Source organism: Salmo trutta, chromosome 18, assembly GCF_901001165.1.
Source record: "Salmo trutta chromosome 18, fSalTru1.1, whole genome shotgun sequence".
NCBI lineage: Eukaryota > Metazoa > Chordata > Actinopteri > Salmoniformes > Salmonidae > Salmo > Salmo trutta.
Window position 1 is genome coordinate 4115633 of NC_042974.1, and position 13546 is coordinate 4129178.

General features: G+C 43.7%; 1 protein-coding gene across 1 annotated transcript in view; it reads right to left on the reverse strand.

The window, feature by feature from the left end:
- Nucleotides 1-8663: 8663 nt before the first annotated feature.
- LOC115153624 (ABC transporter G family member 23-like) overlaps nt 8664-13546 on the reverse strand; it is a 45210-nt gene continuing 40327 nt past the window's right edge. Inside the window, exons 17-19 of the mRNA XM_029699262.1 lie at nt 11553-11712; nt 9781-9885; nt 8664-9040 (exon numbers count right to left, since the gene is read on the reverse strand). Of these exons, the coding sequence (XP_029555122.1) occupies nt 8934-9040; nt 9781-9885; nt 11553-11712 (372 nt within the window). The 3' untranslated portion in view covers nt 8664-8933. The remainder of the gene's footprint in view (nt 9041-9780; nt 9886-11552; nt 11713-13546) is intronic.

Consider the following 13546-nt stretch of genomic DNA (forward strand, 5'->3'; position numbering starts at 1 on the left):
CTACACCTGACTGAGAAACGCCCCCAGGTATAAACCATGCATGTGACTACACCTGACTGAGAAACGCCCCCAGGTATAAACCATGCAGGTGACTAAACCCTGACTGAGAAACACCCCCAGGTATAAACCATGCAGGTGACTACACCCGACTGAGAAACGCCCCCAGGTATAAACCATGCATATGACTACACCTGACTGAGAAACGCCCCCAGGTATAAACCATGCAGGTGACTAAACCCTGACTGAGAAACACCCCCAGGTATAAACCATGCAGGTGACTACACCCGACTGAGAAACGCCCCCAGGTATAAACCATGCATGTGACTACACCCGACTGAGAAACGCCCCCAGGTATAAACCATGCATATGACTACACCCGACTGAGAAACACCCCCAGGTATAAACCATGCATGTGACTACACCTGACTGAAAAACGCCCCCAGGTATAAACCATGCAGGTGACTACACCCGACTGAAAAACGCCCCCAGGTATAAACCATGCAGGTGACTAAACCCTGACTGGGAAACGCCCCCAGGTATAAACCATGCAGGTGACTACACCTGACTGAGAAACACCCCCAGGTATAAACCATGCATGTGACTACACCTGACTGAGAAACACCCCCAGGTATAAACCATGCAGGTGACTACACCTGACTGTGAAACGCCCCCAGGTATAAACCATGCATGTGACTACACCTGACTGAGAAACACCACCAGGTATAAACCATGCAACATGAGTCAGTAGACCACCATCAGCAGGAAAAACAACCCAACCAAAGACACATTACTCATGAAGGTTTTATTGTTTCAGAGACATGAAGAGTACTTCAGAGCATGTTTGCTGTCACAGCATATACATGATGTCACAGAGGAGTATGGGTCAGACCTGGGTTCAAATACCACACTGAACAAAAAAATTAATGCAACATGACACAATTTCAAAGATTTTACTGAGTTATGAGGAAATCAGTCAATTGAAATAAATGAATTAGGCTCTAATCTATGGATGTCACATGACTGGGAATACAGATATGCATCTGTTGGTCACAGATACCTTTAAAAAAAGGTAGGGGCGTGGATCAGAACCAGTCAGTATCTGGTAAGACCACCATTTGCCTCATGCAGCGTGACACATCTCCTTCACATAGAGTTGATCAGGCTGTTGATTGTGGCCAGAGGAATGTTGTCCCACTCCTCTTCCATGGCTGGGGGAAGTTGATGAATATCAGCAGGAACTGGAACACACATCCCAAAGATGCTCAATGGGTGGTGAGATGTCTGGTGAGTATGCAGGCCATGGAAGAACTGGAACATTTTCAGCTTCCAGGAATTGTGTACAGATCCTTGTGACATGGGGCCGTGCATTATCATGCTGAAACATGAGATGAATGGCATGACAATGGGCCTTAGGATCTCGTCACGGTATCTCTGTGCATTCAAATTGAAATCAATAAATGCAATTGTGTTTGTTGTCCGTAGCTTAGGCCTGCCCATACTACAACACCACCACCACCATGGGGCACTCTGTTCACAAGGTTGACAGAAACCGCTCACCCACACGACGCCATACACGCTGTCTGCTATCTGCTCGGTATGGCTGAAACCAGGATACATCTGTGAAGAGCACACTTCTCCATTGTGCCAGTGGCCATCGAAGGTGAGCGACGCCAAACTACAGTCAGGTTAAGACCCTGGTGAGGACGACGAGCATACTGATGATCTACCCTGAGACGGTTTCCGACAGTTTGTGCACAAATTCTTTGGTTGTGCAAACCCAGTTTCATCAGCTGTCCAGATGGCTGGTCTCAGACGATCCCGCAGGTGAAGAAGCCGGATGTGGAGGTCCTGGGCTAGTGTGGTTACATATGGTCTGTGGTTGTGAGGCCGGTTGGACGTAATGCCAAATTCTCTAAAATTATGTTGGAGGCGGCTTACGGTAGAGAAATGAACATTCAATTCTCTGACAACAGCTCTGGTGGAGATTCCTGCAGTCAGCATGCCAATTGCACGCTCCCTCAAAACTTGAGACATCTGTGGCAAAACTGAACATTTTAGAGTGGCCTTTTATTGTCCCCAGCACAAGGTGTACCTGTGTAATGATCATGCTGTTTAATCAGCTTCTTGATATGCCACACCTGTCAGGTGGATGGATTATCTTGGCAAAAGAGAAATGCTCACTAACTGGGATGTAAAGAAATTTGTGAACAAAATTTGAGAGAAATAAGCTTCTTGTGCATATGGAACATTTCTGGGAACTTTTATTTCAGCTCATAAAACATAGGACCAACACTTCTTGCGCTTATTTTTGTTCAGTATATTCGAAATACAGTATCTTAAAACCATTTAGCTGGGCTTGATCAAGTTTGCCTGGCACAATGGAACCAATAGAATAGTTGCAAAACTGCAAACCCCGCCCATCTCGCATTCCAGACAGGCTAAAAGCAAAGGATCAAAGTATTTGAAAGATTCCAAATAGTATTTGAACACAGGTCTGGTATGGATACATATATAAAAGGCCCTTTGGGGGGAACATAGAGGAGGTAGAAGTATAGAGTCAAGGACACCAGCAGAGCTGACGCAATGGCTGTGTTCCAAATGCCACCCTATTGCCTTTATAGTGCACTACCTTTGACCAGTGCCCATTGGCCTCTGGTCAAAATGAGTGCACTATGTAGAGAATAGGGTGCCATTTGGGACGCATCCTATACATTATGGCAGCTAACACGTTACCTGAACCCTATGCCCTGGCATAAGGCCTACATATCATTGACATAACAAATGACATGAATAGTCTTAACATTATCTATAAGCTAGTTGGCTAGTGGTAACTAGCTGACCTAAATAACAGTTTGCTGTCATGCCAGTGTTAAGTCAGTTGTCATAAGCTGACATAATATATATATATATATATATATAACCTGTTATGTCTGTTGCAATCTAATGAAGGGTTTGAGGGATTTCCTACCTCAATTCCAGTTTGGTGTCATGACAGTGTTAAGTCAGTTGTCATAAGCTGACATAATATATATATATATATATATATATATATATATATATAACCTGTTATGTCTGTTATAACAGTGCTACAATCTAATGAAGGGTTTGAGGGATTTCCTACCTCAATTCCAGTTTGTGTCATGACAGTGTTACGTCAGTCGTCAAAAGATAACATCTGCAGTCATAAGTGTTTATAACACCTGTTATGTCATTTGTAAGACACATACATTCCAGATGAATGTGGATGTGTCCCTTATGATGTGGGAAATAGCAGCACAAGCAAACACATAAAAGGCAACAGACTGTGAGCAATGCAGGAAACACTATAAATATGGAGTTCCACATTAATTAACACTTAATAAACTCAAAGGTTCAGCCGTGATGGTCCTTGACCCCTTGACCCCAATACGGTACATATAAATATTTATGTCACTTTCCTCAATTGAAACTTGATTTGTAGAACACTCTTTCTCTATAATACAAACTTGACTTTTTTTGAAAAATATGCCACGTTAAACAAGAACGTTTAAGAATGCACAAATGACACCCTATTCCCTATACAGTGCACTACTTTTGACCAGGGCCCTTAGGGGTTTGGTCAAAAATAGTGCACTATGTAGGGAATAGGGTGCCATTTTGGAAGCACAGTAAATGCAACTTCTGCAGTCACCTTGAAAAGTTGCCTTACGGTCTAAAATTCACAATTCTGCAGAAAACATCAATCAATTGTGATTCCTACAGTAACACACATGCTGGTGTAGATGCTTTAACTTCATAACTTAACATGGTAACCTCTCTATTAGAATATTTAGAAACAACAAACAGAGTGACATGAACTAGCTCCTTCTGCCGTGAGCTATTTTCAGCCTTTGTCGGTTCAACGCGTGTAAACAGATCTCTCATTCAGTAATAGTGGTCAATGGCACGACTTGGACACTACGAAGGATGGACACTAGAAATACATGATATTTCAGAACTGCCGGAATACCATGGGCTGCTGTCAATCATCCCAAAACCCAATAGAAGCTCTGAAATATAGAGCTCCCATTGGATCAGAGCAATTGATTGATCCCGCTCAGGGAAGTTAAGAGACCTCAATATCTCTTGTTGGCCACTTTGATTTCACATATGGAATAATACATTATAATACCAGCAGTAATAAAACACAATGAATGGACATGCTGGAGAGATGTTATTAAAACAGAAATGACTGCATGCTCTTTGCTATGGTACATGTCCAAGGGTTTTACCCAGCAGCCACCACTCCTGTCCAGCAGCAGGGGGGTGATGGGAAGACAAAAGTAATTAAAAGCTGATGACCTTCTCAGGTAACACACACACACATACACACACACACACACACACACACCACACACACACACACACAGTTTGTTGTTGTATTGTTTGTATATTATTGTATTTTAAATGTGTGTGACTGTCCTTGTCTATCAGAGTACCAGTGTTTTATTACTTGTCATGTTTTGTATTTTTTGTGGACCCCAGGAAGAGTAGCTGCTGCTTCTGCAAAAGATAACGGGGATCCAAATAAACAAAGAAATAAACACAATATCTGACAGAACAGTTAACCACGACGGGACAAGCCCCATGCAATCACCATCAGCACAATCAAACTGGCCTTTTTATAAGGGGTATGCTGCAAGCACAGGCACAAAACAGACTCCAGCAATACAGAATTCCACCAATAACCAGAAGCCAAGGCTACTTCAGCAGCAAGCCAATACTGTGAGGTTAGATTACCTGGTAACCAAGAGACAGGGTCACCACTTCCTGTCAAAACAGGCAACAGGAAGCAAAACAGAACAAAATACAGACAGAGACCACAAAGAACCTCAGAGTTGGTGGGCTGGTCTAGGATCAGGTCCCCTCCTGTCCATGTAATCTTATTCATTATGATCTAAATGGCAAAACTGGTCCTAGATCAGCACTTCCACTCTGCTTTATGAATTCAGACCCAGAGGCCCCTGGAAATCGCAGAGGACAAAAATACGTTTTTTTTTTTGTCCAACATTGAGTTTAGCATTTCAGTTCATCAACATACACTTCTATCCATAGTGTAGTGCAGATGGCATAGCTCCTTGTTCTCCCCTGTGGGTTCTACTGTCCACCTTCTGATAGTCGCTCATTGGTTAGTGGGCTTGCCATGTTGAGGTTAGCCAGTTGTGTGGTTTTCCCAGTTAGTTGGGAGGTTTGCTCGCATGCTAATCGCACGGACGTGGACATCGTTCTGTGGCTGAGCGCCTGGACAGAGCCGGTGTCGCCACCAGTTGTAGAAGAGCATCTACTGAACGTGAATTCCCATCATCAGAGAACATCCTTCAGTAAAACGTCCGTGAAACGGGAGTCCTCCTTGTCATGGTCATTCTTTACCCACGCATCAGTAGCTCTATCCAGTAACACCACAACACCAAAAACATCAAACAAATCTGAAATATATAGTATTATATATCTCTCTATCATTTGTGTAAATACAGTCATGCTGTAGAAGGGGTAATTCAGAAAACGTCAACAGCAATTGTAAATATAAACCTCCAATCAATGCATTGTTATGTTGAGAACAGGTGGTACAAGTAAAATATGCCTAAGGCCTACAATAACCTGTACTGTGTACAGTGTGTTCTGGAGCCTATAATAAATGACCCTATTTATCAAGCGTCTCAGAGTAAGAGTGCTGATCTAGGATCAGTTTAGCCGTTTGCATCATAATAAATCATAATTATGGACAGGGAGGACCTGACCCTGGATCAGCACTCCTACTCTACAGTGTTTCTCAACCTCAGTTCTCTGGGTCCACCAGCCGTTTGACTGATGTCTGATTCACACTATAGGAACGTCCTGAACCGTACTGGCTCTGATATTTTATCTTCACATTGCCCTTTCCAACATGGTTCCAGGAACTATGGTGGACGCGTAACCAGGCCAGCCCAGTCCAGCTTGGCCCGGCCCTGTAGTGTGAATCAGACAATACTCCCAGCAAGCACATAATGTTCTGAGAACCATATGTTACTTGGTTGGTTGTCCTATGGTTGTGGTTGTCCTATGGTTATTTAGCATACAACCTTCCCACAACTTCCTGGGAATGGTGCAGGATAGTTGCTTGGCTTTGGAACATTCTCAGCACATTTAATGAACTTGACAAAAACATTTTTCATTACGTTATGTGTTTCAAGTTCAAATATAGCTACATTTCATTTCAATTTTGGTAATGTTCTCCAACTGGTTTGACATTGGGAATGTTCTCAAATAGTTCAGAGAAGTAAGACGTGACAATTTTGCTTTTCTTGGAACTTCTCTTGTCAGAATGTTTGAAGAACTTTCAGTTTTACCGGTCAGGAAAGTATGGCTTCCTTCCCACAACCAATGTGAAACCAAAAACATATGTTCCTACAACTTCAAAGGAACCAAATGTGCTAGCTGGGCTGTATGTAAAACAACTGGGATGAGAAACATTGCTGCAGGGCAGATTCAGGCAGTTGAAACATTCAAAGCATTGCAGCTTGAAAGACGACAACATAAAAGAACAGCCACAACTCTCTAATGGAATAGCGAAAGCTATCCTTTCTATGAAGTAGATTTCTACCTGCAAGATTTGGAATGATTCGCCCCACCTAGTAGTCCTTCACCCATAGACTCTGGTTCTCAGGGTTAGCTACTTTGAGTTGGCAAGCAGGAGGGGGGAGGAGGGTGTGTGATTGTGCGTGTCGGTGTGGGTGAGGGTCTGTCTTAGAGGTCGACCGATTATGATTTTTCAACGCCGATAATGCTACCGATTATTGGATGTCCAAAAACCCGATGCCGATTGTTTTACTTATTTGTAATAATGACAATTACAACAATACTGAATGAACACTTATTTTAACTTAATATAATACATCAATAAAATCTATTTAGCCTCAAATAAATAATGAAACATGTTAAATTTGGTTTAAATAATGCAAAAACAAAGTGTTGGAGAAGAAAGTAAAAGTGCAATTTGTGCCATGTAAGAAAGCTAACGTTTAAGCTCTTTGCTCAGAACATATGAAAGCTGGTGGTTCCTTTTAACATGAGTCTTCAATATTCCCAGGTAATAAGTTTTAGGTTGTAGTTATTATAGTTATTATAGGACTATTTCTCTCTATACGATTTGTATTTCATATACCTTTGACTATTGGATGTTCTTATAGGCACTTTAGTATTGCCATTGTAACAGTATAGCTTCCGTCCCTCTCCTCGCTCCTACCTGGGCTCGAACCAGGAACACATCGACAACAGCCACCCTCGAAGCAGCGTTACCCATGCAGAGCAAGGGGAACAACTACTCCAAGTCTCTGAGCGAGTGACGTTTGAAATGCTATTAGCGCGCACCCCACTAACTAGCTAGCCATTTCACATCGGTTACACCAGCCTAATCTCGGGAGTTGACAGGCTTGAAGTCATAAACAGCGCAATGCTTGAAGCACAGCGAAGAGCTGCTGGCAAAACGCACGAAAGTGCTGTTTGAATGAATGCTTTCGAGCCTGCTGGTGCCTACCACCGCTCAGTCAGACTGCTCTATCAAATCATAGACTTAATTATAATATAATAAATAGACAGAAATACGAGCCTTAGGTCATTAATATGGTCGAATCCAGAAACTATCATCTCGAAAACAAAATGTTTTTCCTTCGTATTTAATCTAACGGGTGGCATCCCCAAGTCTAAATATTCCTGTTACATTGCACAACCTTCAATGTTATGTCATAATTACGTACAATTCTGGCAAATTAGTTCGCAACGAGCCAGGCGGCCCAAACTGTTGCATATACCCTGACTCTCATATACCCTGACGCAATGAACGCAAGAGAAGTGACACAATTTCACCTGGTTAATATTGCCTGCTAACCTGGATTTCTTTTAGCTAACTATGCAGGTTTAAAAATAAATACTTCTGTGTATTGATTTTAAGAAAGGCATTAATGTTTATGGTTAGGTACAGTCGTGCAATGATTGTGCTTTTTTTGCAAATGCACTTTTGTTAAATCATCCCCCGTTTGGCGAAGTCGGCTGTCTTTGTTAGGAAGAAATAGTCTTCGCAGTTCGCAACGAGGCAGGCGGCCCAAACTGCTGCATGTACCCTGACTCTGTTTGCAAGAGAAGTGACACATTTTCCCTAGTTAAAAGAAATTCATGTTAGCAGGCAATATTAACTAAATATGCAGGTTTAAAAATATATACTTGTGTATTGATTTTAAGAAAGGCATTGATGTTTATGGTTAGGTACACGTTGGAGCAAAGTGTACCTAAGCGATTATATGCAACGCAGGACAGGCTAGATAAACTAGTAATATCATCAACCATGTGTAGTTAACTAGTGATTATGATTGATTGATTGTTTTTTATAAGATAAGTTTAATGCTAGCTAGCAACTTACTTTGGCTTCTTACTGCATTCGCGTAACAGGCAGGCTCCTTGTGGAGTGCAATGTAAAGCAGGTGGTTAGAGCGTTGGACTAGTTAACCATAAGGTTGCAAGATTGAATCCCCAAGCTGACAAGGTAAAAATCTGTCATTCTGCCCCTGAACAAGGCAGTTAACCCACCGTTCCTAGGCCGTCATTGAACATAAGAATGTGTTCTTAACTGACTTGCCTAGTTAAATAAAGGTCTAAAAAAAATAAGAATCGGCCAAATCGGCGTCCAAAAATACCGATGTCCGATTGTTATGAAAACTTGAAATCGGCCCTAATTAATTGGCCATTCCGATTAATCAGTCGACCTCTAGTCTGTCTGCAAGAGGAACTCTGGAATACCAGTACTTTCCCCCTTAAAGCACAGTGTCCCCCGACACAGACATCCTGAGACTAGGAAGGGTAGTCGTCCCCCCCCCGTTCGAGTCATGTTCCCTGGGTAGACCTGGGTTGGCCTGGGTAAGCCTGGGTAGGCCTGGGTAGGCATCTCAGGTCCTCAGCTTAAGGATGACGGTGGCCAGGACGAGGAAGAAAGTGTTCCAGCCCAGGGTGACAGCAAAGCCTCGCCACACCATCATCCTGGAGAGACCCCAGCCTGAGGGAGAGACGTCATCACATGATGTGTGTGTGTGTTGTGTCAGTTTGACATGGAAGCTCAGACAGACAGACAGACAGACAGACAGACAGACAGACAGACAGACAGACAGACAGACAGACAGACAGACAGACAGACAGACAGACAGACAGACAGACAGACAGACAGACAGACAGACAGACAGAGCAGGATATCTCTCCTCCACTAGAAGCCCATGACTAAGTCACGTGTGTCTGTCTGACTACTGGCATTGTGAATCATTTAGAACACTGTCTGACTACTGGCATTGTGAATCATTTAGAACACTGTCTGACTACTGGCATTGTGAATCATTTAGAACACTGTCTGACTACTGGCATTGTGAATCATTTAGAACACTGTCTGACTACTGGCATTGTGAATCATTTAGAACACTGTCTGACTACTGGCATTGTGAATCATTTAGAACACTGTCTGACTACTGGCATTGTGAATCATTTAGAACAATGTGTGACTACTGGCATTGTGAATCATTTAGAACACTTCGCTGCTGATTCCGGACGAATCAGGTGTCTAAAGTCTCAGGTAACACGTGTGTGTGTGTGTGTGTGTGTGTGTGTGTGTGTGTGTGTGTGTGTGTGTGTGTGTTTAGGGCGACACATAGGGCTGATGCCACAACTCGGTGCAGACAGGACATATGCTTCAATGTACTGTGTTGTGTAACTAATTGCTATTGGATAACGTGTGTGTGTGTGTGTTACCTCTGTACATGATGCATCGTAGGGCTTCAGAAGCGTAGGTCTGGGGCAGGGCCAGACTGATGTAACGTAGTGGATAGGGGATGCACTCCACAGGCCAGATTATACCTGTAGGGAGAGGAGGAAAGAGAGAATCTTAGAGAAACAGAGTCTTAGAGAAAGAGAGAGAGACTTAGAGAAAGAGAGAGTCTGTCAGAGAAAGAGAGAGTCTGTCAGAGAAAGAGTCTGTCAGAGAAAGAGAGTCTGTCAGAGAGAGAGAGTCTTAGAGAAAGAGAGTTAAGGAAAGAGAGAGTCTGTCAGAGAAAGAGAGAGTCTGTCAGAGAAAGAGAGAGAGTTAGGGAAAGAGAGAGTCTGTCAGGGAAAGAGAGAGTCTGTCAGAGAAAGAGAGAGTCTGTCAGAGAAAGAGAGAGTCTGTCAGGGAAAGAGAGAGTCTGTCAGAGAAAGAGAGAGTCTGTCAGAGAAAGAGAGTCTGTCAGAGAAAGAGAGAGTCTGTCAGAGAAAGAGAGTCTGTCAGAGAAAGAGAGAGTCTTAGAGAAAGAGAGAGAGTTAGGGAAAGAGAGAGAGTTAGGGAAAGAGAGAGTCTGTCAGAGAAAGAGAGAGTCTGTCAGAGAAAGAGAGAGAGTTAGGGAAAGAGAGAGTCTGTCAGAGAAAGAGAGAGTCTGTCAGAGAAAGAGAGAGGCTTAGAGAAAGAGAGAGAGTTAGGGAAAGAGAGAGAGTTAGGGAAAGAGAGAGTCTGTCAGGGAAAGAGAGAGTCTGTCAGAGAAAGAGAGAGTCTGTCAGAGAAAGAGAGAGTCTGTCAGAGAAAGAGAGAGTCTTAGAGAAAGAGAGAGAGTTAGGGAAAGAGAGAGAGTTAGGGAAAGAGAGAGAGTTAGGGAAAGAGAGAGTCTGTCAGGGAAAGAGAGAGTCTGTCAGAGAAAGAGAGAGTCTGTCAGAGAAAGAGAGAGTCTGTCAGAGAAAGAGAGAGTCTGTCAGAGAAAGAGAGTCTGTCAGAGAAAGAGAGAGTCTTAGAGAAAGAGAGAGAGTTAGGGAAAGAGAGAGTTAGGGAAAAAGAGAGTTAGGGAAAAAGAGAGTCAGTCAGAGAAAGAGAGAGTCTGTCAGAGAAAGAGAGAGTCTGTCAGAGAAAGAGAGAGTCTGTCAGAGAAAGAGAGAGTCTGTCAGAGATAGAGAGTCTGTCAGAGAAAGAGAGAGTCTGTCAGAGAAAGAGAGAGTCTGTCAGAGAAAGAGAGAGTCTGTCAGAGAAAGAGAGTCTGTCAGAGAAAGAGAGAGTCTGTCAGAGAAAGAGTTGTAAGAACTGAACTGGAATTGAACTGAATAACATTTTATTAAACTTCATTGTGAGAACATGTCAGCTAATATTGTAGATTTACAAAGTGACCCCTCCATAAAATACCACTGAGGTGTGTGTGTGTGTGTGTGTGTGTGTGTGTGTGTGTGTGTGTATGCTAGCGTGCGTCCTTGTGTGTGTGTAAGACCTGAGTTCAAATACTATATAGGGTATTTGAATTACATTCAAAAACATTTAGAAGCATTTAGATATTTTTGATTTGATAAGACAATTAGCTGAAAATACTCAAACACTTTGGTGCATTTAACTGAGGCATTTGAACATAGTATTTGAAAAAACTTGCAAATAGTATTTATAGGAAATCATTTGAAAATACTTTCAAATACTTTCAACAGAAATTGATTCAGGCAACATTATTAAATACACAGAAAATAAGTATTTAAATAACAAATACACATGTATTTGAACCCAGGTTTGGTGTGTGACGTACCACTGACGATGAGGTTGGGGTAGAAGATACCCAGGGCAGCCTGGTTGGCGTTCTGTTCATCATCGATGGCGGATGAGATGACCAGACCAAAGGAGATGCCAGTCAGACCCTGCAGCACGATCAGAGCTATAACCAATACCAGGCTCCCCTCATTAGGAATCTGGAGGGAGGTGGAGGGGGAGAGGAGGGGGGAGGGAGGGAGGGAGGGAGGGAGGGAGGGGAGGGAGAGGCGGAGGAGAGGGGAGGGAGAGGCAGAGGAGGGGGGAGGGAGGGAGGGGGAGAGGAGGGGGGAGGGAGGGGGAGAGGCGGAGGTGTAGGGGAAAAGATGGGTGGAAGGGGAGAGAGAGAGAGAAAATTAGAGTGAGAGAGAATATGTTGGAGGGGAGGAGACAGCAAAAAGTGAGAGAAAGCGAAAAAGAGGAGGGATGGTAACAAGAGAGAGGAAGGTGAAAGAGGAGGGATGATAACAAGAGAGAGGAAGGTGAAAGAGGAGTGATGGTAACAAGAGAGAGGAAGGTGAAAGAGGAGGGATGGTAACAAGAGAGAGGAAGGTGAAAGAGGAGGGATGGTAACAAGAGAGAGGAAGGTGAAAGAGGAGGGATGGTAACAAGAGAGAGGAAGGTGAAAGAGGAGGGATGGATGGTAACAAGAGAGAGGAAGGTGAAAGAGGAGGGATGGATGGTAACAAGAGAGAGGAAGGTGAAAGAGGAGGGATGGATGGTAACAAGAGAGAGGAAGGTGAAAGAGGAGGGATGGTAACAAGAGAGAGGAAGGTGAAAGAGGAGGGATGGATGGTAACAAGAGAGAGGAAGGTGAAAGAGGAGGGATGGATGGTAACAAGAGAGAGGAAGGTGAAAGAGGAGGGATGGTAACAAGAGAGAGGAAGGTGAAAGAGGAGGGATGGTAACAAGAGAGAGGAAGGTGAAAGAGGAGGGATGGTAACAAGAGAGAGGAAGGTGAAAGAGGAGGGATGGTAACAAGAGAGAGGAAGGTGAAAGAGGAGGGATGGTAACAAGAGAGAGGAAGGTGAAAGAGGATGATGGTAACAAGAGAGAGGAAGGTGAAAGAGGATGATGGTAATAAGAGAGAGGAAGGTGAAAGAGGAGGGATGGTAACAAGAGAGAGGAAGGTGAAAGAGGAGGGATGGTAATAAGAGAGAGGAAGGTGAAAGAGGAGGATGGTAATAAGAGAGAGGAAGGTGAAAGAGGAGGGATGGTAATAAGAGAGAGGAAGGTGAAAGAGGAGGGATGGTAACAAGAGAGAGGAAGGTGAAAGAGGAGGGATGGTAACAAGAGAGAGGAAGGTGAAAGAGGAGGGATGGTAATAAGAGAGAGGAAGGTGAAAGAGGAGGGATGGTAATAAGAGAGAGGAAGGTGAAAGAGGAGGATGGTAATAAGAGAGAGGAAGGTGAAAGAGGAGGATGGTAATAAGAGAGAGGAAGGTGAAAGAGGAGGGATGGTAATAAGAGAGAGGAAGGTGAAAGAGGAGGGATGGTAACAAGAGAGAGGAAGGTGAAAGAGGAGGGATGGTAACAAGAGAGAGGAAGGTGAAAGAGGAGGGATGGTAACAAGAGAGAGGAAGGTGAAAGAGGAGGGATGGTAACAAGAGAGAGGAAGGTGAAAGAGGAGGGATGGTAACAAGAGAGAGGAAGGTGAAAGAGGAGGGATGGTAATAAGAGAGAGGAAGGTGAAAGAGGAGGGATGGTAACAAGAGAGAGGAAGGTGAAAGAGGAGGGATGGATGGTAACAAGAGAGAGGAAGGTGAAAGAGGAGGGATGGATGGTAACAAGAGAGAGGAAGGTGAAAGAGGAGGGATGGATGGTAACAAGAGAGAGGAAGGTGAAAGAGGAGGGATGGTAACAAGAGAGAGGAAGGTGAAAGAGGAGGGATGGTAACAAGAGAGAGGAAGGTGAAAGAGGAGGGATGGATGGTAACAAGAGAGAGGAAGGTGAAAGAGGAGGGATGGTAACAAGAGAGAGGAAGGTGAAAGAGGAG